General features: G+C 43.2%; 1 protein-coding gene across 5 annotated transcripts in view; it reads left to right on the top strand.

Annotated features, from left to right (window-relative positions):
* The window catches only part of LOC146862015 (broad substrate specificity ATP-binding cassette transporter ABCG2-like), a 667466-nt gene that overhangs the window by 608682 nt on the left and 31130 nt on the right, over nt 1–27654 (top strand). For all 5 annotated transcript variants that reach the window (XM_085641173.1, XM_085641175.1, XM_085641174.1 and 2 more), the window contains 2 exons: nt 159–283; nt 16845–16999. In XM_085641173.1, the coding sequence (XP_085497299.1) occupies nt 159–283; nt 16845–16999 (280 nt within the window). The remainder of the gene's footprint in view (nt 1–158; nt 284–16844; nt 17000–27654) is intronic.

Genomic DNA, 27654 nt, shown 5'->3' with positions numbered 1-27654 from the left:
AATATATCACTAAATTACTCAATGCATTCCTGTTCATGGAGTTGAGCTGTCACTGATTTATATGGCTTTTTGGGTAACCTTGTGAGAACAGGCATTATTCTTGAATTGTTTTCTGTTGACATGAACTACAGCAGTTGTTTGTTATATTTTGTCTTTAGACATGAGTACATCAGTGGGTATTATAGACTGTCGGCGTATTTTTTCTCCAAGTTGCTGGCTGATTTAATACCCATGAGAACTTTGCCGAGCATCGTCTTCACCTGTATCATTTATTTCATGATTGGTGAGTATCTAATGAAGTATATATATATTATGTATAAAATTAGCCTATGTTGTATCCATATACTCTAGCATTTTCTATGCCTCATTAGAAAATTGGAATGTTGAGAGCTCCATTGAAGACAGTGTAGTAGCGCCGGGCTTCTAATGGATGGTATAAGATTTCTGGTCCAAGATTCCTGTTTGTTTTCATGTTTCTGCCTTTTTAATTTTGAACATTCGACTGTCAGTGAGTGGAATGAATAGTCTTATAGCCCTTCTGTCTTGGCCTATACCAGTTGTTAAAGACCCTCTCCCTCGTTATAGGCCCTCGCCTGCGGATCGGGCCTATAACTCGGGTTCAGGGGCTTTAAAAACTGTTATAGCCCTCGGCAGTGGGCCATAAGGCTCTCATGTGTTCTCAAACAATGTTAACGTTACAAACCGAATTTCTATAGAAGAATTCTTTTCAAAAATCTTTTTCTGTTCTTCTGTCAAAATGTGTTCTACTTCTTTAGATCTTGTCTAAAGACCGGTTTACCTGTATATTGTTGAAGACCTATATTGGGCTTTCGGTTATTCCCTTGCGCCTGATTGGGTAGCTTTCTTGTCTATCTCATTTCACTTCTTATTTGTTAGCTTTCCTTCCTATTCTTTGGCTGTCTCACCTCATGAGTATTGCTTCTTTAGTAGGTTCTGATAGGATGACTTGTGTCCATCTGTTTCTTGCATTGAGGGAACTACTGTTTTCTTTTTCTTCTAGTGCCTGTTTGTTCTTTCTCTCACTCGTATGCTGCTTCCACTATCCTATCCCCGTCACTCTCTGTGTTGCTTCTCACCTACCCCCCACAGCTATTCCACTGCTTTCCTCATTTGCTTATTTTTTCATTGTTGACGCTTACTCCTCCCTTGTTCCTGCTTTCACCACTCTGTATTTCCCCCACTGCTCCTCTGACCTTCCCCATTTCCTTTTTTTTAACCTTTTTTTGGAAGAGCCCAGTAGTTGAAATTTGGTCCCTTAACAGGTACTTTCACGTGCTTTCTCATTTACTGCTCCAAAATAGGCACGTCGTCTTTGTAAGTAAAAAAAAAGCCACCGTATCAGCCCCTATGCGCGTGCATATTGGTGACACATTCACGCTTATATGTCATGGACACTTCATCTTTCTTTTTCTTGCAGATGCAGATCAGCATTGGCAATAATATATTTTTTTTCTTGTCGATTCGAATCAATAATGGCAAAAAGCATTACTAAAGCCAAGAGTTGTGCATTGTATTTATATTGATTGGCTTTGCTAGTGCATGTTATTTCTACACTGCATCCTGGAGTTTACAAATTTCCAAGTAGCTGAAGTGTCATCTAGTCAGGAGAGGAACCAAGGCCTGCTAGACTGCTTTAAAATGGCGTGCTTCAACAGTGTAGTCTTTCCCTTGTATCATCCCCTCTGTACTTTCCAAACCTTACCTGGGATCCTTTAGTTCAGTTCACTCTCAATTCCTACACAAGGGTATTTAGTAATATTAAAGATCCTATTGTTTAATGCAGTGCATCCAATTGCCTTTTTTCTAAACACGTGGTAGAGAGAACTATAAGGCTATGAAAAAACAGCAAAAACTGTAAGACCAAAAACATGTGAATGGTCTTTACATGTCCTGCTCCTTTGTGTGACTTTGCCTGCCTCCTCTGTGACACTTAAGTACCTCATTCTTATGACTTCGAAGGCTGGATTGTGCGGCATGTTGATGCTTTTCAGAGTTTTTTGTAGTTGAGCCTAATACTATAGGCTTATGCTTACTATTTTCTCTGAATGTAATAAACTAAAAGACGCAACTCTTGAAATGGTTTTTGTAGTGATGAGCTGATACTTGTTTGGTTGTTTCGTACCAAATACAGGTATCTGCTATGAAGCAACAGCTGACAAATCACATCGTCTCTCTGAAGGAAACAAACCGATGTCCATCAGGCACTAGCTGTAAAGATGCTGATTGCTCATGTTTTGCTCACAAAGTGCTCTATGCAGTCTGATGGCTGGAAGGGTGGATGGGCCTTTAGCAGGTGTGATTGAAAGTGCTCATTCAACCATCCACATTTGAGTTTCGAGCACCTTAGTAGGAGGCAAGTCAACAAAGAGCCTGTTAATGGTTACCAGAACTGCCACAAGACAACATAAAGTTGCCAGGTCCTTTAGCAAAGGCAGGAGGAAGTTCCTAAAGTGTAAGCAGAGTTTCTCTGTGAACTAAAGACAGGATTTCGATATTTTCATGAGTTCAGTGCAGGGTTCCTGTACCCTCAATGCCAGTCCCAAAAGAACACATGTTACCCAGAGCAACTTACACTGAGATAGGAGTGACCTTACAACATATTTAGCAAGGCCAAATGGCCTTCCAGAGTGTCAATATCTACCTCTGTATATACTCCTGGCCACTGTAAAGGTACCCCTAATGCCACTAATTATCTTTTTTCCATAATTGCTTAAGAGGAACAACCACACCCTTCCTTATTGAAAACTACCCAACTTTGGTCAACTTAGAACTTAACCCCCAAATGTGTTTGACCTCGGCATTGGCTGTGACTTTCTTAGCCACCCATTCTGCACATATCCCTATACTTCCTTTAGTTGAATACTCTTCTTATAGCCTGCCTTTCACTCCTCTGTAGACACATCTTCAATCATGCAACCACAGATCATAGCCACCAAGCATTCGTCCAACTCATCTTCTTTATTTTCTTCCATTTGTTACGGCATTGTCTGAGACTTCAGCATACTTCACAGAGTAACTTAGCAAGCACAAAACTGCCTAAAATGTGCAATACCCCACACACAACTAATGACTTCTTGTTCCATGGCACTGTATCTTTGTTTATTTGGCTTTAGTTAGAGATCTTGACACAAACAATATTACACTTTCTTTCCCATTCCTTACTTGTGTAAGACGGGGCCTAGACAGTTGACAGACCTATCTGTGGTAATGATACTCTAGGGTAGTACCAATGTAGCGCTGGTGCATTGGAGAATATGGTTTGATGTTCCCAAAGATTGCTTCACAGTCATAATGCCATTCGAAATTTACACCTTCTTTGTGTATGCTACATCAGTGAAATTATGAATAATTTTGAATAAACTCAACCAGATCCAAGAATGGTCATAGCTCATCCTGATAACCAGGGCTTCCTCGAGTATGTGTTTTTTCTTAGGTTTTACAATCATCCTGATAATTTCATAGTCTAAGATTTTGCAAATTTACATTTGGTGTATTCCACCATCAGTCCTTTTTCACTGGAAATTCCCATCACCTTACTCACTCTGCAGTCATGTTCTTCTTTAGTATTGCTTTTGATCAAAATGTTTCTTCTGCTTTCTCTTTAAACACCTCATACATTAATCTTCAAAACACATCTCTGACGCAGATGTCAGTTCAAATGGCATTCTGTAGAGTTGAAAACAACCATCTGCCGTAATGAACTCTATCAGTGCTCTGCTGATATGGATTTGAAAGATCTTAAGTACTGAACCAACTTTCCCCTTTATCCTTAGCTAACATCTGGCCAATGTGTGGAAAAGGAAATGTATCAAATAATAAATTCTTTCTTGGATCTCTAAGTTTGACACATAACCGCAACGTTCCATTTGCTCGAACGCCATGACCAAAGTAGCCAAACAGTCTGCTAATTCTGCAAGTTAAATAAAACTCAACACCTTCATTTTTTAGTTCTGCTGTTACTTCCCCTCTTACAGCTACTGAAACATTCCTGACTTTGTGGCTCTTAGCCTCTGTATCATATTTCAGAGTAGGATGGTGCTGAATTTCTCTTTATTTTTCCCTATTACCATAAAATGTATTTAGATTCTTTTAAAACTTTTTTTGCCTTGTATATTCACCATCACATACTGTTATACAAGCTCTTTACTGTTGGGTTCGAGTACAATCTTCAAATTCTGTTAGTTCCGCCAGGCTAAAAGGAAGGGCCCTCTTTTAACCAGGTGCAGGATCCCTTCAGTAACTGTTTTTTACAGATGAATACACTGAGTCTAGTTATGTCAACTGATTCCCTTCCACACCCATCCGGATGACATAAAGAGGACATAGCATTTCTTCAACATTTTTTTTACACATTTCTTTTCGGACACTTTGCAAAGTAACCATAAATGGTAAACCTGAATCTCTTATGAGTTGTTAACTCACACCACAAATCGCCATAAAGCATACAGTTTTCTTAGTTTGTTAGGTTTCGCCTAGAGCGTGCATACACTGTCAACTAAAGCTATTGTAAAGAGAGTTAAAAACGGACTTAGAGCCTCGCCCTTACTTACCAATACGTACTTTTGGTTGGTTTCCATTTCACTCTGTTTTCCTTGCTTCGTACTGGCCATGCCTCCAGCTGCTCACCTTCAGTCCTCTCCAGGCTTCTGTTCATGCTGTGGAGCATGGACATAGCACAGATTCATGTTTGTGGCCTGTGTATTTCCACTAGCTGTGTGCTACTCCAGTTACTTTTATTTTTCACTTTTGGCCATGCACTCTTATAGAGTGCAAAACACTGTATGGTCTCGGTTTCTCCCATCCCCCGTCCATTTTCCTCTGACCACCATTTCCATCTTCATTTCTGCCCCACCATCTGTTTTTCCCCTACCACACCATCTGTCCCCTCCAACCCCTGTCTTGTTTCTCCCACCCTTCCTTGTCTGTTTTGCCCCCACCGCCCTGAGTTGTTTTGTCTTCCACCCCCCTGTTGTCCATTTTGTTTCAGCCCGTTCTCCTCCCTCATGTTTCTTAGCACTGTCCCCCGGCCAGCAGGGTTTTAACACATATTATGCAACATATCTTAAATGAAAACAAAAACCCTCTATGTCATCGTAATAGCCATGTTGCCAGCATCTCATGCTGATGTGCATCATGTCTAAACAAAAATTAACAAAGCCAATAGATCTGGCAAGAGCAAAACCTTTTGGTTTTACCAATGCTTTATTTTCAGGTCTGGCCTAGCGACAGCTTTACATTTCTTGCGGGTCTAATAATCTTAAAAAGATTCATTAAAAATGCATGCGAGGGTCTTTGTCTCAGCCCTGTTCGTCCACTGGCCTCTACAATTGTCATTCACATTTTGCTTCTGCCCACCACAGCATACTCAAACGCGGCAACAGATTAACTCACTTCAACCATTAGCTCTCTTGCACTGTGAGAATTACATTTCGGCTAATCACATGTGCACATATGCCTAAAAAAAGTGCACCTCAGTGTTCAGACTGTTTGTGAGAGGGGAAATGCATTTTTCTTTCCTGTAATTTATTCCTTTATATTTTTTTGGTCGACAAACTATTTCTTCAGGTCACAATAACTCTGAGCCAGTAGTTCATTCTAAGTACACCTCCCTGCTACAAAGCACCCAGTACTGTTTTTTTTTTTTTTTAATTCCATGTTTTTATTACAAGCCTTCTGCTGCCACATTTAGGCGCAAGTATGATTTCTTTTTTTTCCTTGTTTCTATTTTTATGGCATTTGACTGCAATAACAAAAAAATTGCACCAGCTTACCAAGGCTAGCCCTATTGGCTTTGTCAGTGCTTTTTTTTTTTTCTTTTTACGTTAAGAATTATATCACAATATTAGTTAATGTAACTGCTTAACACTTTTGATTATCTTCTACACACTTTACCTTCTGAAACATGGTTTTGTTTTACATGCACATGCTAAATGGTCAATGGCTGGGCAATTTCTTTATGATGCTTTGAACAATCCCATCTGTTACCGTTATATCTATCTCCATTTTCAGCTTTGGTTTTCCGCTCTCTTTTTGCTCCTACTCACTTAAATGCCTATTGTTAATCTTTTCTACTACCTCTTTGTGCTTTATTTCACTTCACAACCATTTTTGACTGTTGCGTACCACCGCTAGATACTTAATTCTACTTAACTCCGCCCTCTGTGGGACAGTGATGTTTCACCGTTTCACAGTAACCTAAATCTACTGGATAGCATCTTTCCTCTCATCAAAGAAAAAGTTGGAAGAACCCACCCCACCTCCACAACTGATCACACTACTAGTTCTCCTCCCTTCTCCCTGTTTGACTCCCCACTAAGACATTCTCCTGCTGCATCCTATCTGGCGTATACACCCTCCTAAGACCTAACCGACACCCCTGCTGATGACACACATCCCCCCAAGTCCTACTCGTCCCACAACACCACCAAGATTCCTATGGTTCCTATCACACCCCACACCTCTACTTCCTCTCATCATACCTTTCCACATGCCCCCTCTCCCCCTCACCATTACTCCCGCTGGCCCACGCATACACCACATCCTCACCTCCCCTCGTTCTCGGGATAAAACACACCTCCCCATTTCTTACTCTACCCCCAGCACCACCTATACTCACTTTGCTCCAGTCACACCCGCACCCTTACTTCCTCTCAACCCACGCTTCCACCCGTCCCTCACCACTAATCCCACTGTACCACAAGCAAACACCCATACCTCACAGCCTGCCTCTACACCCCCTCTCTACTGGATACCACACAGAAAGATTGCTATACAACGAACCAGATCACGACTCCTCCCCAAATGCCACACAAGGATTAACCTCACTGCCGTTAACCACTGTCAATACTTTAAATATGTTAACTCCAAAAGCTGACCCCAGATTCGATATTATATTACTGTCCCTACAACAAATCAAAGAAGACCTCCAAACTCTTCATTACCTGATTCTGCAACAACCCAAGTCCACTTGCTCCGGACTAGAATCTAAGACACTGCCCCACATCAACCAGCTTCCTAGGTGGAGAACAGTACCCTACCCCAGTGCCCCATCCCATCCCGAAGAAAAACCCTCTATCAACGAAAGACATAAGTGCCCTTCTCCATTCCTATGAGCCTCCATCTCCACCCCTCAATACTGCGCACTCAGATAACTCACAGAAATTTTCCATAATCAAATCCATCCCTTCCGATACCTTTAGAGCTGCAAGACACATCTCTAGAGGTATAGTGGAAAACAACCTCATGCGAGTCCCCTTCTTCTACGAACGCAACACCACCCCTACCAAAGCTTGGTTAAAATGTATTCTTCTAAACTGTAGGTCAGCCGCAAGACATGCTGCCGATATATCTGAACTCATACTCTCTAATGAGCCTGACCTTCTACTCTTGATCGAAACATAGCTAAATGAATCATCCATGCCCATCCTAGACATACTAGTACCCCCAAACTATCACATCACAAGATTAGATAGAACTGATAGGCCAGGCAATGGTATTCCTTGCATACATCGTAGCAACCTCTCGGTGAACCTCTCCTACTCCCCAGTATCTTCCTCCTGTGAAAACTTGTGTTTAGACGTCACTAGTAATAATAAACCAATATGTTCACTACACACATTCTACCACCCACCAGGGGATAACCTCACTTTCATCGAACATCTCATGGATATCCTAGATTCAAATGCTGGACAACAGAATATTCAAATATTCCTTGGAGACTTCAGCCTCCAATGGAATGACCATGACGACCCAGGGGTCAATAGTCTCACAGCCTTCCTCTCAGACCTTAACCTCTCCCAAATCTGTAACAGCCCCACACATGATAAAGGCTCAACCCTCGATCTAGTAATTTCCATAGCGGACTCCACCCAGCTTGAATCGATCCTCCCCTGCGACTGGTCTGACCACCACATTATCACATTCCACATCAATGAATGAGTAAAATTACTTTCTGTCCAACCAACGAGAATGAGAATTTGTAAGAGGAATCTAAAAAACGTCAGGCCCGACTTACTCGCAACCTCTATTCCTAACATCATGCTTCCAGAGGAAGATTTATCCGATGTGCAAGGTCTGACTAACCATTACTTTGACTCCATGAACATGGTATTAGACAAACTAGCTCCCTTACAATTGAAAAGAGTCACCACAAAAGACTCAAAACCCTGGTATGATGGTAGGCTAAACGAAGACAGACGATCACCAAGAGTAATTGAATGACGATTGAGATCAGCACCATCCTCTGACCATCTCAAGTTACTAAGAAGCACAAGAAACTCCTATTATAGAAAGATTAGAAGATCAAAAGCAGACTTTTTCAGTAAGCAATTAGACCAAGCCAAGAACCGTCCCAAAAGGCTATTCGAACTTATCAAATATCAATCTAAGGGTGTCTCTCACCTCCCCCAAGACGCACTACCCAGTTGTGAGGAATTTGCCTCCTTCTTAACCAGGAAGATAGAAACCATAAAAACAGACCTGCTCAACGACCTATTATCCCATACCGATACTCACATGGGCACTTCATTGCCCCCGCTAGGGGCCCCTCTCACATCCTCCGCAAAGTTCAACCTCAAAAACTATGCATGCTAGTCCTCCTTCGACACAGTGAAGAAACTATTCTAAAAACGTTCACGTCCCTGAATCCGTTAACCCCTTCAGCGCGGCGCGGATTACCGCGCCGTGCTGAAGGTTCGTCGCGCGGGCGGGGCCGTGACGGAGTGTTTCCGTCATACGCACAGCGCGACCGATGCGCATGACGGAACCGCTCCGTCATGTGCATCGAAAGGGTTAAGCCACTTCACAGACCCTCTTGCCGCAAACTTCTTAAGAGACTTCATTTCATTGATAGTGCCTCTATGGACCAAGATTATAAACGCATCTCTCCTTCAAGGAACCATCCCAGATATCCTTAAAGCAGGTCAGGTTTCCCCCATCCTAAAGAAGCCATCAGCAGACCTGTCTGACCTGAACAACTATCGCCCAAAATCCAACATCCCCACTTTGGCCAAACTGTTAAAAAAATGTGTTCACATGCAGCTTGGCAACCACATAGACCAATTCAACCTGCTCGACCAATACCAATCAGGTTTTTGTGCAGGGCATAGTACCAAATCAGCCATGACCCACATAATAGATGACGCATTAAAAATCCTGGACCAAAACGAAGCCTGTCTACTAATCTTGCTTGACCTATCCTCGCCCTTCAACACAGTCAAACACGACAACTTACTAGATCTCCTGAATTACAGAATGGGTTTAACTGGATCTGTTCTAAGCTGGTTCACCTCCTTCCTTCAAAATAGAACACAAAGATTCAACGTTAATCAATGTAAATGTAAATGTAAATGTTGTAGACTTGTAAAGCGCACAGTCCATGTGCAAGTCCACCCCAGTCCCTTTAGGAGTACTGCAGGGATCATCCCTCTCACCCACACTTTTCGCACATACCATGGAACCACTCACCGAACTTCTCAGCTCCTCGAAGGTCCATTATCACATTTACGCAGACGATACACAACTCTACATAAAGATCCACTCCCTTGAGGACATCAAATCTCTCAATGCAACGCTGTTTAAAACGCAGTCCTGGCTGGCCAAAAACCATCTGAAACTAAACACCCTCAAACCCGAATTCCTCTTAAGCGCTCCCCCGAGCCATTCGACCATCATCTTCGAGTGGATGAACCACCTAACAGCACTCAGCGGTTAACCCCTCATTATCGAGTCAGTGAAATCACTACGAGTAACCCTGGACAGTAAGCTAAATATGCAGAAACACAGCAGCGCTTCTACAAAGGGGGCACATTTTCAGATCAACACCTTGAGAAAACTGAAACCCTTCCTGCCTGCTAATGACTTCAAACATGAAGTTCAAACTGTAGTAATCCCTAGAGTGGATTATGGGAGTATCGCTCTATGCGGCCTTCCTAGATCGAAGACAGCCCCTCTAAGAGCCTCAATCAACGCAGCGGCTAGACTCATCACAGGCTCCAAAAGAAATTGTCATATCTCCCCTGACCTTCGGGCCCTCAATTGGCTACCTTTTGATGCTAGAATTCAATTGAAAATCGCTTGTATGACACACAAGGCATTACATCACAAAACCCCAAGTTACCTAGCGGAGAAATTGGTGCTCTCCGGTGGTAACAGAGCCACCAATAACCTTCTACTGGAGCCATAATGATTTGCTAAGAAGAAAACTTACAACCGGATCTTCTCAGGAATGGCTCCCAGGATTTCGAATGCCCTGCCCCCAGAAACGAGACAGAACCTTTCCACGGCAGTTTTAAAAAAAGAAGTGAAGTCGATTCTCATGGCCAAATTCCCTTAAACTATTTCTATATCCTGTATCTATTTGCTAGTCTGAATTACTCACTATTTCTGTATTAGTCTAACCTATATTTTCTTTGCGTGTTTCTATTACTTAAATCTGCCCTGTAAAGCGCTCTGATACCCGCAAGGGTCTTGTTCACGCTATACAAAACTATCAAAATAAAATAAAAAATTAATCTAGAGTCTTTTTGGAAATGCATGATAATTTGATCTTTTGTCACTTTATCATAAAATACCAAAGTTACAGGAAGATGATGGTTTTTCCTGAGTGCCACAAAGGCATCTACACTTTCATCTTTGCCTTGTTTTCTGTTGAAAAACTTGTATCTGTTTATAGCCATACAGACATTTGACATGTAGTAAGCATTTATATCAGCAAAAACATTCATAAAGACATTACCATCTTTAGCCTGCTTTTCACTCTTTATTATCTGTTTATGCATTGTTTTCACCTTCTTGTCCTATTGAATGTAACATCACCCTTTATTTGTTTCTGGTGACAATTCTTCCTAACGCAAATGTTGTCATGTTATTCAAGCAATATTCCTCCACTCCTCCCAAGACATGAGATGCTTGCCAATGGTTAGTGTAATTGGTTGAGTAGGTGTGAAGGTCATGTTTTACGTTGATAAGATGTAAGGTTCTCAGTCAACTCTTCATCAAAAAGGACTACGTCTGGAAGCCCTCACCACCAACCGATTAAATTTCCTCTGGAGTGGAAAATAGAACGTTTTAATCTAAACTCTGGTCCAGTAGTGTACTGTTTGAATAATCTCACTGCTGCTGGTAGAGCAGTGCTGTATAGTACGGTTTTCCTTTTGCAAACCCAGGCCAAATTTTAGATCTCAGTAATGAACATTTCCATATGACACCCAGCAAATACCATATGTCAAACTAAAGAGGGCCTTCTCAGAGTAAATTGCTTTGTCGCATAGGAATAGTAACATTCTCAATCTTTTTTTTGTCCCAGAAGATATAATCTACATAGGACCCATTCGGCCGTAGGCTTGGTTGGATCATTTCCTGATCTATTTTGAGATTACTACATCACTTTTAAAGCAGATAGTGGGTGTTCCTAAATATTCTGTAATTATGAGACACCACTGGGCCACGGTTAGATGCTAATGACCTTACTGAACAATTAGCAGAGACAAGGGCTAGGCTTTCTGCCGATATGGCTGTGAACTCTTTGATGGAGGTATATAGTTCATGGGCGCTCTCAGCCTTGGATGTGATACTTTTTAAGAAATGTGTTCACCTGCGTAATTAAACCTCTGCAACTTGGTGTGATGATTCACTTGGAAGGGCCAATACTGTTAGTAAAAAGACTCAAAAAGTGCTGGTTTATCAACTATGGTTGAGAGGATGAGGAGGAACTTAATAGTGCTTTGAGAAATTATAAAAGCATTGCTACTGTCAAAGCACATTTTCCTACCAGTGATGTTGGCCACTTCGAATCCATTTAGGAAGATTTTCGCTGCCACAAACTCCTTAGGTCATCCTAGATCTGTCTCTCATACTTTGGCACATTCTCAAGCCCTTTGCGATGAGCTCACTCTCCATTTTGAGAATAAGATCATCAGCATTTTGAATGGTCTGAGACCCATGTCACCCAGTTCTGAAACCTGTTTTCAGTGAGTGGGTAATAGGACACTGGCCACTGATGTTAAGAAATGTGGAATTCGGGCATTTCCTTTGAGGGACTTTGCCCAGATTTCATTTGAAGTCTTCTAGGAGCTAGCAAGTTCCATCTCTTCTGGGTCCCCTATGTACTCTATTCCACTAAGAATGTGGCAATCGTTTGCTGACACTGTCAAAGATTTTGGGATCTATCTGTAATGCTTCCTTGTCTTCTGGGACAAAAAGGAAGAAAGCCTGGGTGGTGCCACTGTTAAACAACAGGCCACGGCTGACCCCACCAGCAATTTCCTAACTATTTCATTGCTTCTGTTTCCAGCTAAGGTTTTAGAAATACATGTGAAGCCAAACCTCTCAGCCTCTCTAGAGAGTGATCATTTGTTGGATTCTGCCCATTCTGGCTTTCGTCCTACACATGGTACAGAAACCGTGCTGGTTTCTGTTCTGATGACCTTAGTCTGGTAGCTGGCAAACGCAACTTTGTTGCCCTGGTATTATTAGATCTGTATGCTGCTTTCAATACTATCTCGCATGAGATTCTGATCTCCATGTTGGTGGATATTGGTATTAAGGGCACAGTTTTGAAGTAGTGCTTCATATCTTAAGAATAAGAGTTCAAGCAATCCACCTCCCGCCATTCCACTCTTGAGTTCTGTTGTATTATACAAGGTGTAACTCAGGGCTATGCTCTGAATCGTGCTCTGTTTACTATCTAAACAAGGTCTCTTCCTCAGCTAATTAGCAATCAGGGTATCCTCTTCATGAACTACGCGGACAACACCTAGCGTGTCAATTCAGTGGACTCCACATCCTCTGCTCTGTATGAGAATTTTCATCACTATGTGAGAAATTAAAAGCTAGCTCACCTCGGCTAACCCAGCTTTATTGAGGATAAAACTCCAGTTGTAAGCTATGCTATGAACAACATTCCTTGGGCTCTTCCGGCTGAATTTTGGCCTTCTCAGTCCTACTTTCCTTCATTGGGTTTGTCTGTGGTCAGGAATCTACAGTTCCATTTTCGCAGCAATTTATCTCTGATGTCCCAAGTAACCAGGTTGGCCTTCACCTGTTTTTCACTTTTCAAATTGCTCCGCAAGATACTACCTCTTCTCCCTGCCGCTCATGGACCTTTGGTTGATCAAGCCACCGTTCTAAGTCGACTAGACTATGGGAATTCTCTCTCTATAGGCAATGCAGATTATCTAATTAAAAGTCTCTTCCGCATTCAAACAGTTGCTGTGCGTTTAGCTCTCTCTCTTCTTCTGGTGTTCTTTGCATCCCCTACAGAAGAGGATTCTTTTTCACTCTGTGCAGTGTTCACTGGGCCTTCTATCTAGGAGGCCCTGTATATATGTGTTCAAAACATGTTCAAGCGGTATTCCCTGAATGCCATCTGCTTTCCGCAAATGCCAACCTTCTGGTGTAGCTGAAATTTAGACTTTCTTGTGTTTGTGACAGGGCGTTTATATTGCAAGCTTCTCACCTGTGAAATAGCTAGTCTTCTTACTTGTTAGGCGGGTCTCTTATCTTAGTCAATTCAGGAAGCTGCTTAGGACTTGGCTGTTCACCCTGTAACTGAGTATGTCAATGGAGGTTATGACCATTGCTTAGCACCAGGATGCCTTTGTGGTAATCGGGCGTTCAATAAATGTTTATTATAATAATACTAATGTTGTATCAGCATGTTGCGTGGTACTTCACACAATCCAGACTGCCCATGCACTGAAGGATCACAGGGAAGACATGGACAGTGCATGGTCACAAAATAGCCCACGCTCAGTTGGTCTGGTAAACAGAAATTCCTACCAAGCAAGCCAGTCATTATTCTCAGGTTATATAGTAAGCACACAGGTATACTCTATAATGCCCTCCACCCAGGGACCATTTGCTTTGCATGCCCAACATCTGCAAACCAAACTTAATTAGTACAAACAAGCATGTGATCCAAAAAGCAGGTGAACACTCACAAATTTGTGATGAAGTCAAACTTCTTCCTCAGTCCGTAACAATTAAATATGACAGTTCAAGGAGGCAGAAAGTGACAGGTCACCACAGGGCTGAGGTTGTCCTCGTCAGATTATGGTTAAATCAATAGTTTCATGAACACGAACCCTGAGCTGCCAGTCTTCCAGTCAACTGGATCTCAACGGCTCCTCTACAGAATGCCTACAGCACATATAACACAAGGAGAAATAGATACGGAATGATATATACAACTGGATAGGAGTACCGCCATTACAGTTGGGATAATACTTTTCAAACTCGTCTTTCATTGTATCAAATCTCACAGCTCTTTTCATGGACACACCATACCTGTTTTTTTATGTATTCCTGTTATTAAATATTTATAATGTGTTTCTATTTATTCATATAGTGCATGTACTTTCCCAAGTCACTCCACTTGGTGTTACATGAACATGGTTTTCCATTGCATAACATTCAGCGTAGGCATTGAATCGAAATAAACGTGAAACAAAAAAAACACAATGGCAAGGTAGGCTGTTGGGTGATGCAACACACACCGCTGGTCATAATACTTCTAACTCACCCACAGCAGTTTAAAAGTCAAGAACAGCATGCAATCGCACTTACTTGTCCACAGTATTTGTCCATGGTGAGTTTGGCTCAGCCTCAGTAAGATACTGGTAGGCGAGCCTTCTTTGTTCCAAACACAGGCTTGAAATCTTTCATGAGTTTCTCCCTCACTCAGCTATTCACCTTTTTTCCATCCTTGTTAGCGTCTCTTGCAGATTTGACCACAGGAAGTTAATCAGAACTGCAGATTTTATTTTTCTCTACCTGTCCACTGTGCAAACAATCACTACATATAATGAAGTGCATAATAGGTAACCTTGTTTTATGCCCTAGTTGACATGCGAAACGATCTAACAAAGAGTCTAGTAAAAAGTTCTTCATATTCATTTTGATCCAGCCCAGCAATTCATTCCAAATAGGGTGTACCTTCTTCAGGCTCACCGTACAGCTAATACCTTCCCCCTTCTATACGGCCACACCAACACACATCAGGGTATTGGAGCAAACGTGCGAGTTCTTAATGTAGACTAGTGCCATCTATTAAAAATATAGAATACATATTTTTTGTAAACTGTGGCTATTAAGGAATTGGCAACCTTTTTGAGGATCCTAAACTAAAGTTCTTGTTTAATATCTTTTTTGGCCCACTTGCTAAACGAGGCATGGAATAACTATTAATATGTATTCTACCTGCTTTGAGACCTTTTTGCCACCGGTAGACTGCCCCTGGTTGCCTTTAAAGAAGTGAGTTTTCATGAGATCAGTTCCTTTGTATATTATAATAAAATAAAATTTGCCTTTTTGTAAAACTATTATGTTTTATTTTTTTCCCTGGAAACCGCTTCTCTAGATTCTCTTTAGATTTATTTTAAGCTGAAGGAAGGCTGTTTCCTATTTTGGTGATCAGAAAGGTCGTGGTGCCTTTACTGGTATTCGGTATTCTTGGTATTTTCTAAACATTTCTTAGATTTGCTCTAGTCTAAGTGGAAGGATTTGGCAGCTGTTTATTAAATTTGACTTTGAGAGAGGATGAACCTAGATTCTTTATAGGAAACAAGTACATATTTTGTAGATGTTTGGAACTATGTCCCCCAAGCTGTCAACTATATTAACATGTGTGCTGTCACTTTTTGTAATACCTGCAAGCAATTGTTAAGATACCCGAGGTCACCCATATAAAAGGCATTGTCATAATCGAATCTAGGTAATGCCTAGGAACGTGCAGCTGATTTTCTAGATTGGCGTTCCAAATTAGGTCCAGGAGATACCAGATCTATATCAGATTTTCAGTATATCCCCAGGCTAAGTAGGAGTCATTGTACGTAAATATGCAGGCCCCATTATTTCATTTTTACTCCTGGATCTATGTTTACACCTCTGTCCTCGATTGACTAGGAGGCCGGGAGAAAATGCCTATGGTTATTTACCCTTAGGGAAGGGACAGTGACAACAGCTCTTTTAATTACTTGGAGGGCTGAGGACAGATCATAGACAAATCTGAATCCTAGATCGCTAACTCTGATAGTGGATGTATGAAGGAACCCCATGTTATCTGGCAAGAACCTTAAAACAGGGTGGCCATCCACTATCAGAACTCCTTTCATTTCCAAATCGAGCCTCAGCTAACATTTGGCCAATGCAGTGTCCAGCAGGCAGTTCCTGTGTGACTTCCCTACAGTTTGTGCATCATCAGTGTAGGTGTAAAAGATGAAGAAACCACAACAGCTTATCACTCAGACTTAAGGCACAGTGGGGCCCGGTGAGAGCTAGAGTAGAAGGGTGTGGGTTTCTCTAAGAGAAAGCAGTGGCATACGCAAAATGATGGGGCCTCCCAGCAGAAAGGGATGAGGGGTCCATGAGTCTGCCATGTCTCACAGATACTCATTCACTTTGGGCTGAATGGAGCCCCTTTGAAGTGTTCAAGGGCTCCCTAGAGCCCTGTGGAGAAAACCAGGACCAGAGATGTACCATAAAATAAAGAGCCAATGAGAGAGAGCATGGCTGCAGATTATTACTGCAAGGATTAGCGAAGGAGAAATGGGTTTGAGGTGGGGATTCTAACAGTGTTTACAAATGGGGGAGAGTAGAAGGAGGAGAGCCTGCCATTCATTCAAATACGTTTTTTTCGTTTGATATCTTTACATTCAAAATGTTCTCTTTTCTTAACAATTCTCTGTGATGCAATAAAATTGTTCCTTTATCTGGCTGCTGCTTGTTGCAGACTGGTGATGTGCTATTGCCAAATAGAATGTTCATCTGTACTGATACAATGACCTAGAGGCACTAACATTGTGTCATTAATATCCTATTTTTAGGTTTCAAAGAAAATGCAGGATCGTTCTTTATCATGGTTTTTACACTTATGCTGGTCTCCTACACCGCAACTTCCATGGCACTTGCTATTGCTGCAGGACAGAGTGTGGTAGCTGTGGCTAACCTTCTCATCACCATCTGCTTTGTCTTCATGCTTGTAAGTTCTCAACAGTCTCAATGTGTTGGCCATTTTTGTTGTACTTTTTCATAATGAAGCAGATACAGGTTTTACTTGGTGGCCCGAGTGGGTCGTCACTCTGTTTGTTTTATCCCAAATGATGGAAAGTCTCACCTGCATGTAATGAATGTTGGGTGCTTTAAGAACAAAAAGAACAAGTAAGTTGGTTCAGTTCAGTGACTTGCAAGCTGCAGTGTTACATCAAAGCCTGAAGAGATGTTGCAGACCAAAATGAAGCACATTAATAATAACAGTTCAAGCAGTCTTGAAAAGTTTGTACTTTAAAATGGCCAATCGCAGCACACAGACCCCGGAGTGAGGAATTAATTTGTTGTTGAGTAATTAAAAGTGGTACAATAGCAACTTAATACAAAGATGTAAGATCATAATCTTATCAATGGAGGGGCAGCATTTATCAAACCAAAACTAAAATCATTTTAGACTTCATTGTTATAATTATAGCATTTATAAAACTTCCAACCAAATTATTGTCCTATATCCATAAATCTAGTCACTCTTCCCATCAAAATGAGACTCTTGAAGCAAACATGTTCTGTCCTGACAGGTTAAAATGTAAAAGTTTCTAAACATCAAGTTGAGTTTGTTTTTTCAAGTTCTGAGAGAACATGAAGACAAACCTATACTCAAAGTTGGAGCTCTCTTTACTTGTATTTCCGAGAATGGAATGCAAACAAGTAGCAATAATGACATTTTATTGCATGTGACCAATGTCCAAAACATACCTTTTGGACACCTGTCTCTTTAATCGACGATGAAGCAGTAAACATGCCCCTTTCTTTGTTGCCATACATTATCTGCTTTTCTGAATTGATGTTTCCTGTTGGGATACATTTACCTATTTGATGCTTAACCCTTTTATAATTTAGAGAAGGTTTTCAAATGTTTTTTTAATCTCTACCTCCTTTAACCTTTACAATAAAACCACCCTTATCTCTCTCTCCCTCTACCCACCCCAAACCTAAAATCCCCCATACCTCCTTTTACTTCTACCCAATCCGAACCCTAAAATCAACCTTACATTCCTTTACCTCTACCCACCTTGAACCCTAAAATCATCCTTACCTCCATTTATCCCTACTCACCGAACCATAAAGTTTCCCTTAGCTCCCGTTATCTCTTTCACCCCAAACCCTAAAATCATCCATTTCTCTCTTTACCTCACCCTACCCCTGATTCCTAAAATCACCCTTATCTCCCTTTACCTCTACCAACCCAAAAGCCTAAAATCACCCTCCCTAAACCACAAAATCACCCTTATCTCCCTTTTAACTTCCCCTGAACCCTAAAATCACACTTACTTACTTTTGCCTCTACTCAACACTTTGCCCTAAAATAGCTCTAAACTCCCTTTATCTCTACCCGGCCCTAAACATTAAAGTCATCCTTACCTTCCTTTACTTCTACCAACCCCTGAACCCTAAAATCACCATTACCTCTACTGATCCCGACCCTGTAGTCCACCTTCACCTCCCATTACCTCTACCCACTCCTTACCCTAAAATCTCACTTTCCTCCTTTCACCTGTACCCCCGAACCTTAAAATCAACCTTACCTCTGTTTTCCCCACCCACCTCAAACCTTAAAGACACTGCTACCTCCCTTTACTTCTACGCATCCTGAACCCTAAAATCATCCTTACCCCCTTTACCCACCCCTGTACCTTAAAATCACCCTTGCCTCCCTTTTCCTCTCCCACCACTTTACCCTAAAATCCCCTTAAGGCCCTTTATCTCTACCCACCCCTGAACTCTAAAGTCAACTTTACCTTCCTCCACCTCTACCTACCCCTGAATCCTAAAATCAAACTTACCTCCCTTTACCTCTACCTACCCCTTACCCTAAAATCACCCTTACTTCCCTTTACTTCTACCAATCACAAACCTTAAAATCACCTTTAGCTTCCTTCACCTCTACCCACTCAGAAGCCTAAATTCATCCGGCTTGCCTTTACCTCTGTCCATGTGGAACTGTAAAATCACCTTTACTTCTGTTTACCCCTACCCACTCCCAACCCTAAATTCATCCGTACCCCCCTTTACCTTTTTGCACGCCCAAAGCCTAAAATCACCCTTACGTCTCTTTAGGTCTACCCAACGCTGAACTCTAAAATAATCCTTATCTCCTTTAACTCTACCCACCCCTAAACCAAAAATCACCCTAACCTCCTTTTACGTCTACCCACCCGAACCCTAATATCACCCTTACCTTCCTTTACCTCTACAACCCCTAAACTCTAAAGTTACCCTTACCTCCCTTTACCTCTACCTACTTCTGAACCCCAAAGTCTACTTTACCTCTCTTTACGTCTACCCACCCCTGAACCCTAAAATCAACCTTACCTCTTTTGACCTCTACCCACTCTGAACCATAAAATCACTCTTAGCATGCTTTACCTCTACCTAACCTAAACCTTGAAATCACTCTTACCTCCCTTTATCTCTACCCAACCGAATCCTAAATTCACCCCTAGCTCCCTTTAACTCTAGTAATACCAAACCCCAAAATCACCCTTAGCTCCCTTTACCTCTACCTACACCTGAACTCTGAAATCATTGTTACCTCTCTTTACCTACACGCACCCCTGAACCCTAAAATCACCCTAATTTCCCTTTACCTCTAACCATCCCTAAACCACAAAATCACTCTTATCTCCCTTTACACACCCCTGAACCCTACTATCACCCATACTTCCCTTTACCTCTACCCACACCTGAACCCTAAATTCACCTTTACCTCTACCCATCTGAGCCCTAAAATCACTCTTAACTCCTGTTATCTGTAAACACTTAAGAACCCTTAAATCACCCGTACCTCACTTTATCTCTACCCACCCAAATCCAAAATTCACCTTAGCTCCCTTTTCCTCTAGCCACCCCAACCCCTAAATTCACCCTTAGCTCCCTCTACCTATATATACCCCTGAACTCTAAAATCACCCTTACCTCCTTTGACATCTATCTACCTCTAAACCCTAAAAATCACCCTTACATCTCTTTACCCCTACCCACCGCCAAACCGTAAATCAGCCTAACCTCCCTTTACCTCTACCCACCCCGAATCCCCAAATCACCCTTACCTTCCTAACCTCTACCCATCCCCAACCCTAAAATCCACCTTACCTCTCTTTACCTCCATCCACCCCTGAACCCCAAAATCATCTTTAACTTCTTACCTCTACCCATCCCAAAACCCTAAATTCACCTTTACCTCCTTTTATCTGTATCCAAACCTAAACACTAAAATCTACATAAACTCCATTTACGTCTTCCCACCCTGAACCTGAAAATCACCCTTACCTCTGTCTACTCCTGAACCCTGAAATCACCTTTACCTCCCTTTACCTCGACCAACCCCTGACCCTAAGTCAACCTCCCCTTCCTTCACGTCAACTCTCCCTGGATCCCTAAAATTACGAATTCCGTCCTTTATTCACTACTGAACCCTGAATTCACCCTTACCTCTACCTACTGCAAACCCTAAAATTAGCCTTACTTCCCTTTACCCCTACCCACCCCTGAATCCTAAAATCAACATTACCTCCGTTTACCTCTACACACCCCAAACCCTAAAAATCACACTTAGCTTCCTTTACCTCTATCCACCTCAAACCCTAAAATCACCCTTACACCCCCTCTTCTCCACCTACTCGAACTCTAAATTCACCCTTATCTCTCTTTACCTTTGTGTTCGCCCGAAGCCTAAAATCACCCTTACCTCTCTTTACTTCTACCCACAGCTAAAACCTAAAATCATCCTTGTGTCTTGTTACCTCTATCCACTGCCACAACCCTAAAATCAGCCTTCCCTTCCTTTACCTTTACCCATCTCTTAACCTTAAAATCACTTTTTTTTAAATAGCATAAAATGTATTTCGTTATACAAAAGTACTTCTCTGCGTGGTAAAGGCTGCATGGTAAGGGTAATGCGTAGTATAGGCTGACCCCCTCTGGCAAGACATATTCCTGTCCCCTCTTTAAACACTCTGCTGCCTTCACCCTAGTGGCACTAAAGGTTTTGGGGGCCACTTTTGGTTGTTTTCAGCCCTTGGTATGTTTTATGCACACCTTCAACTCTTTGACAGTATGCCCCCTCCACACCCTATATTTTGTGTCTCCCCTGAGACAGTGCATGCGCAGTCGATGACTCGGTGCTATCCTGTATATCCACCAGTCTTTTTCCCTAGCTATGCCATCCAGTAGGCCTAGTGGGTGTCACGCACCCTGCCCATGGGCACGTTTCCTTCTCACTCTTTTTCGAGCAACCGTCTATTGGTATACTTTTGACATTTGTATGTTTTATGTACTTTGCAATATCTTTACAAAAAAAAGAAATTTAAAAAAATAGAATACAAATGAAATCCATTAAGATTTATCATCGTGCCATATGTAGAGCCCGTGCGGCGTTCTACTCTCGGGAATTCCGTAACAGCTTGAACCCATCTAAGTCCATATTCAAGGCCCTTAAAGATCTTCTGTCTAAACGAATTTCCTCCCCGGTTATGGCCTCTACCTCTCAATGTGAGGCTTTAGCTGTTTTCTTTTTGGAGAAAGTGCAGGGCATCTACCGGGCCTTTCCCTGTACAAGTCCACTTTTGGAGGTTGTGGACATTTCTTCTGCCCCTCCTATTTTGGACTCTTTTCCCCTGCTCCTACCCGAGGCTTTTGACAGACTATCCCTGAAGATTAAATCGGGTTCTCCTCTGGATCCGGTAAGACCTGCCCTCTTCAGGGACCAGTCCTTTCTGGGGCGCTCCTCGGTCCACTCCCTGATAAACATCTCGCTGGCTACGGGCAGGGTTCCAGCTAAATGGAAGCGTGCAGTGGTTTCTCCTATTTTGAAGAAACCTTCTCTGGATCCGTTGAAGCCGGAGAGTTATCGGCCCATTTCTTTGCTTCCTTGGCCGGCAAAATTGGTGGAGGCTCATGTCAACCAGGTTCTCTCTGACCATCTCACTCGAGCTAACATCTTGGATGCTACCCAGAACGGGTTTCGTACTGGGCACAGCACGGAGACAGCCCTTCTCGCTATGGTTGAACATCTGCGTTCGGTGCTGGATGGGGGACAGACGGCGGCGCTAGTATTATTAGATCTGAGCGCCGCCTTCGATACTGTCTCACATCGCATCCTTCTACATCGCCTTGAGGAGATAGGTATTGGGGGGTTAGCCCAACATTGGTTTTGTTCCTTTCTCGACAACCGGTCCTTCTGCGTTGCCATGCCACCGTATCAGTCCAAATTCCATCATCTGGGCCTCGGGGTGCCTCAGGGATCCTCGCTGAGCCCCACGTTATTCAATCTGTACGTGAAACCGCTGGCTGATGTCGTCAAGCAGTGGGGCATGAATATGGTCTCATATGCGGACGACACTCAGTTGGCGGTGACCATCAGCGGGGATGCTGATGTGGATGCCCCTAGGTTCCAGAATGGACTGAGGGCAGTGGCGAGCTGGATGAGTGCCAACTGTCTCCAGCTCAACGCTAAGAAGACCGAGGTCATGGTTGTCGGGAAGGGTAAGGAACTTTGGGGGGACAGATGGTGGCCTTCAGAACTAGGGCCATCTCCAACTCCGGTTTCGGTATTGAGAAACCTAGGAGTATGGTTGGACTCTACTTTGAGTTTTATTGGGCACACCAAGAAAACCGCAGCTTGCTGCTTTGGGGTCCTTCGGGGCTTAAGATCTGTCCTGAAGTTTTTTGACCCTCCCACCAGGCAGCTCGTGGTTCAGGCAACTGTAATATCCCGTCTGGACTATGCCAGCTCGCTCCTGATAGGGGCAAATCAGGCAGAGATCATCCGCCTTCAACGTGTCCAAAATGCCGCAGCCAGAGCCATAGTTGGCTTGCCTAGGTCCTGCTCGGTCTCAAGTACTTTACGATCCTTACACTGGTTACCGATTAAGTCGAGAATTCATTTCAAGGTACTATGCTTGGCTTTTAAGATCTTGAAAGGAGTAGCTCCTCAGATCCTCTCGAATCTCTTATCTAGCTATGTCCCGACTCGCCCCTTAAGATCACTGGGCCAGGCACTCGCTGTGGTGCCGAGGTTTAAGCTCAGCCGAATAGGTGGTCGGTCTTTTCGGGTAAAAGCAGCAGCACTTTGGAACTCGCTTCCGTTTGAGATTCGTGTGATGGACGATCTCTTTCTTTTTCGTAAAGCCTTAAAAACCTTTTTGTTTTAATTTTTCCCCATCTAGTTGTTCCCTCTCTTGGAATTTCATTTCAGTGTCTGTTGTGTTTTTACTGGTCATGCGCCAGGACGCCCCTTAGCTGGGGCAGCTGTGCGCAATATAAATATTCATAACATAACATAACATAATACAGTATTTGTGTCCTTCTCTCTCTGGTGTGTTGGTTAGAGAATATATTTCTCTCATGTATATCTAAGTATGTTAAAACTTGTCTCAGTGACTTGGCCAATTGATTTGAAAAGTCACAGCCTTTTATGGTTTCCCCATGTTTGGCTCCTTCAAAATAAGGGACGTTAGGATCGTTTCTGTCTTTACCACATTGTACCAAGGTCCTTTGACGTAGTTTGTAACACTTTCTAAAAGTGGAATTTATAAACGCACATTTTAAAAACCATCTTTCCCAAAAGGTGCGTTAATTAATTCTGAGTTCAGAGAGCCTAAACTCCATTCATCCGTCTTGTCCCAATTGAAAGTTACACATGTAAAATTGTTACAGTGTAGACCCAATGCCAGCCTATGGGACAGACAGCCTTTCAATAGAGACATGACATGTCACACACATCAGTACATATCTTACCATTCACATACACTGCACCCTGCCCATGGGGGTACCTTGGGCCTAACGTAGGTGTGCCCCATGTTAATAAAGGTAAGGTTTGGGCCTGGAGAGTGGGTGGACTTGCCGGGTCAACATGGCAGTTTACAACTGCATGCCCAGACACTTGAGTGATAAGTCTGAGATACATTTACAGAGCTACTCGAGTGGGTGGCACAACCAGTGCTGCAAGCCCACTAGTAGCATTTGGTTTACAGGCTCGGCCAACACTGTGCACTTTACTAGGGATTTACTAGTACATCAAATGCACCAATCATGGATAACCAATCATAATCACAATTTACACAGAGAGCATATGCACTTTTGCACTGATCAGCAGTGGTAAAGTGCCAAAAATCCTGTAGCCTACGAAAACAGGGTCAGAAATATAGGAGGCAAAAAGATTGAGGATAAACCTGCAAAAAGGGCCAGTTCTAACAGTGGGGTTGCAAGAAAAATACAATAACTGTTTTGAAACAGCAGTACTTTTCCAAGGACCTGGGCGGAGCTTTTGAGTACACCATCGAGCTAAAGCTTCATAGAAGTTATGGTTATGGACTGCCAGAGCACACTCAACGCAGACCTATTTTGTTTTTTGGGAAAAAATGGGAAACAATTGCTGCACAAGAAAGCATCTTTTTTTCCCTGCAAATGGCATCAACAAAGGGTTTGTGGTGCCTAACTCGCCACCTTTTCAACATTCAGGGAAAGGCAGACTTTTGCCAGAAAACCAAATTTTTCTATACAGTTTTGGCATTTTACTGGGACATTGCCTATTTTTCCTACATTTAGTCCTTTGAACCTTCTTCCAATTAGTGGTAGAAATGGGTGTGAAACCAATAATGGATCTGAGAAAGCTACACGTTTCTGAAAACTAGACAAAATTCTGAATTCAGCAAGGGGTCATTTGTGTAGATACGTTACGTTTTTTTTAATAGAAACTAACAGTTGAAAATAGAAAATATTGAAATTGGGTTGAAAAAAACAGCCATTTGTGCCAACGTTTTCACCTGTAACTTCTTCTAAGTATGACAGATTTTTTAAAGCAATATACCATTACATCTGCTCGACCCTTCAGGGTGTGGGTATATAAAGGACTTGTAGGTGTTTTATTGTGTACCTGGGATATAGCAACTTATTTGGTAAAATATAAAGTGTAAAAAATAGGTATCATGGAAACCAATATATTTCCAAAATGGGAACATAATCTAGAGTTTAGAAGCAGTGGTTATTTGCACATATCCCAAATTGTGGGTACCCATACAAACACGTGAACTAGAGCTCATTTTTCAAAATGACTTCTTTTTTTACAAATTGTCTTACATTTGAAAGGCAAAAATGCAAAGAAAGTCAATTGGTAATAACACTTGTTCTACTATTCTGTGTTCCTCTAAGTCTCCTGATAAAAACGCTACCTCACTTGCGTGGGTAGGTTTAGTGTCCGTGACAGGAAACGGCCCAAAACGCAACGTGGATACATGAAATTCTTCCAGTGAAAAAGGACCCTTTTATACAAAGTGCCTAGCTTTGGATTTTGAACCCTAGCTCAGCTGGCACCTAGGGAAACCTAGCAAACCTATACCTTTTTTAAAAACTAAACACCCGGGAGGAGCCTAGCCTGCAACAGAGATGGCCGCCTGAGCCCTCGGCTCCGCCGACTCGTCCGCTTCCCTCCCGTACCGCTTCTTCTCCTGATTGCGGAATCGTGCCTGTTGTGCGGTAACGGGTCTGGGAGGCGACGCTGCATCCGATGGTAGGCTCCCCGTCGTTCCTCCTGCACCGGGAATGAAGAAATGCCCTGAACTCCTGCAGACGGCTGCTGAGTGGGTCCGGTCCTTTGTTCTCGGCAGCGTCCGGCTGGACGGCAACAACAGCGGCCATTACATGAGAATCTGAAACCGCCGGCGAGACGCGACAAACCACCGAGATCCTCAGAAGTGGCGCAACAGTTTCTTTTGGAGTCTCGCCGCTACGCTGCTTTACTACCACCGATGCAACAAATGTATCCCCCTTTTTGGAAGTTTCTCTTTGATTTCTCGCTACGTAGTGTAATGGAAGGGGCCATTTGTATTGAGTGATCGGCGCTTATACACGGCGCCTGGTTGGACCGTCACTGTGCTGTCCCTGTGCGTGGCGCTGGACTAGAGGTTGCTGCCCTGTCCCCGTGGTTTGGCCCTGTCTTTCTGGGAGCTGACCTACTAAACAACGCCTGGACATGTATGCTAAAGACTGGGCTCGAGGGTCGCCATACGCTTGCGGATTCCGGGGACAGGGAGCTGGCATCTCTTCCTCTCACGTTATGCCCGTGAGCATCGGCGACGTCCTGGAAGCTTTGGCTGCTATGCGAGCTGCTTTTTGTTCCAACGCCCGTGACCTGGAGCGCCGGTTGGACGACGCTGTGCCCGTTCTCTCCTTGGCTGACCGGACGGGCGGCTGTGCGCGGAGCGGATCGCCGAGCCCAGGACTCGGCAGTCGTGTGCAGCCTCTCCGGGGAGACGTAGAGGAACTGACTGTGAGTGCACTTAACATCACCGCCGCTCGGACTGTCGCAACTATGGAGGACACAGTGCATTCTATATTTGGACGGAAACTAGAAGTTCGCCGTCGGATGCCAGGACTACCACCGCCAGCGGGTGCTGCTGACAAGATTGCTCTGCTTACTTTGAACATGTTGCCCGGGAGTGAGTTGCCTAATTTCGGTGGGCTATCACTGTACGCCTGCCCGTACTGCACTCTTGGGGATAACACTGTCCTGCTTTGGATGGCGATTACTGGCTGTTGCCATCTCTCTAGGTGGTCACATCGGATGCTCTTCCTACTCTACGGGGCTACGCCGCAACTGCACTTTGCTGGCGCACTGGAACGTAGGGGTCAGGGTTGAGTTTGTCTTTTCCTTGCCTTGATACCGGTCACTACATTCCTGGGACTGTGCTGGACTGACGAGGAAGCTGGACTTTGGGTATGGTTTGCATAGGGGTCCGGGAAGCGATGGCCGGATACACTCCTGTCGATTATTTTTGTTATCATGGGTTGGCCCTCCTCCGTTGATTAATGTTTTGCACCGTTCTGGCGAGTGGGGCAGCCGGGGACCTAGTTTTCTCTGAGTGACCGGGACATGTATCGGTGGTGCTAGAAGACTATTGCGGGGGCTTACGCTTATCAATCATGGCTTGAAGATTCCTTGTTGATATTTTGGATGTTTCGGTTGGGTGTTGCTGCCTTACTTACCCTGCGCGCTGCTGCTGTGACCCCAGTTTTCTCGTCATATTGGGCATGTTATTATTATTGGGTGTCAGACTACTGTTGCTATTATTGGTGCGAGATGGCGGAGCTGGGGGACGAATAGTGGGCTCCTCCCCACCTTTCTCAATTTTATGAGAGTCTTAGGCTTCTATCCTTTTCTTACTTTCTATATTTCGGGACTCCTTTTCTTGGGCGACAGGCACACTGCTAGGGGGGGACAGGCCGTAGCCAGCTGCAGGGGTGCAGGGTGGGGGGTACTTGGGGGGTGGGGTTGCTTTCTTTTTTTGTTTTTCTTTTTTGTTCTATGGGCCTTCTATTCTTTGTCCTTTTTCCTTCCCTGGGGTTTCGACGTTCCTTTCTGGGTGCCACGCAGCGACTCTGGTGTTTTCTTCTGCTATAAGATTATCTATCCTGATTGTCCAACACCAGTATTGACTTGTTGTGCTACGATATCCTGCTTATGTCTATCCTACAAGGAAAACTTTTAAAACTAGACCTCAGTCCTTCTGTAATGTATCCTCTGTGCTTTCAGTAAGTTGTAATGTACCGTATGTGTGAGCCCCCAGGGCTCTTTGTTGATTTGTATTT

The sequence above is a fragment of the Triturus cristatus genome, chromosome 2_2 (genome assembly GCF_964204655.1).
Source record: "Triturus cristatus chromosome 2_2, aTriCri1.1, whole genome shotgun sequence".
Classification (NCBI taxonomy): domain Eukaryota; kingdom Metazoa; phylum Chordata; class Amphibia; order Caudata; family Salamandridae; genus Triturus; species Triturus cristatus.
This window is presented reverse-complemented; position numbering and strand designations above follow the sequence as displayed.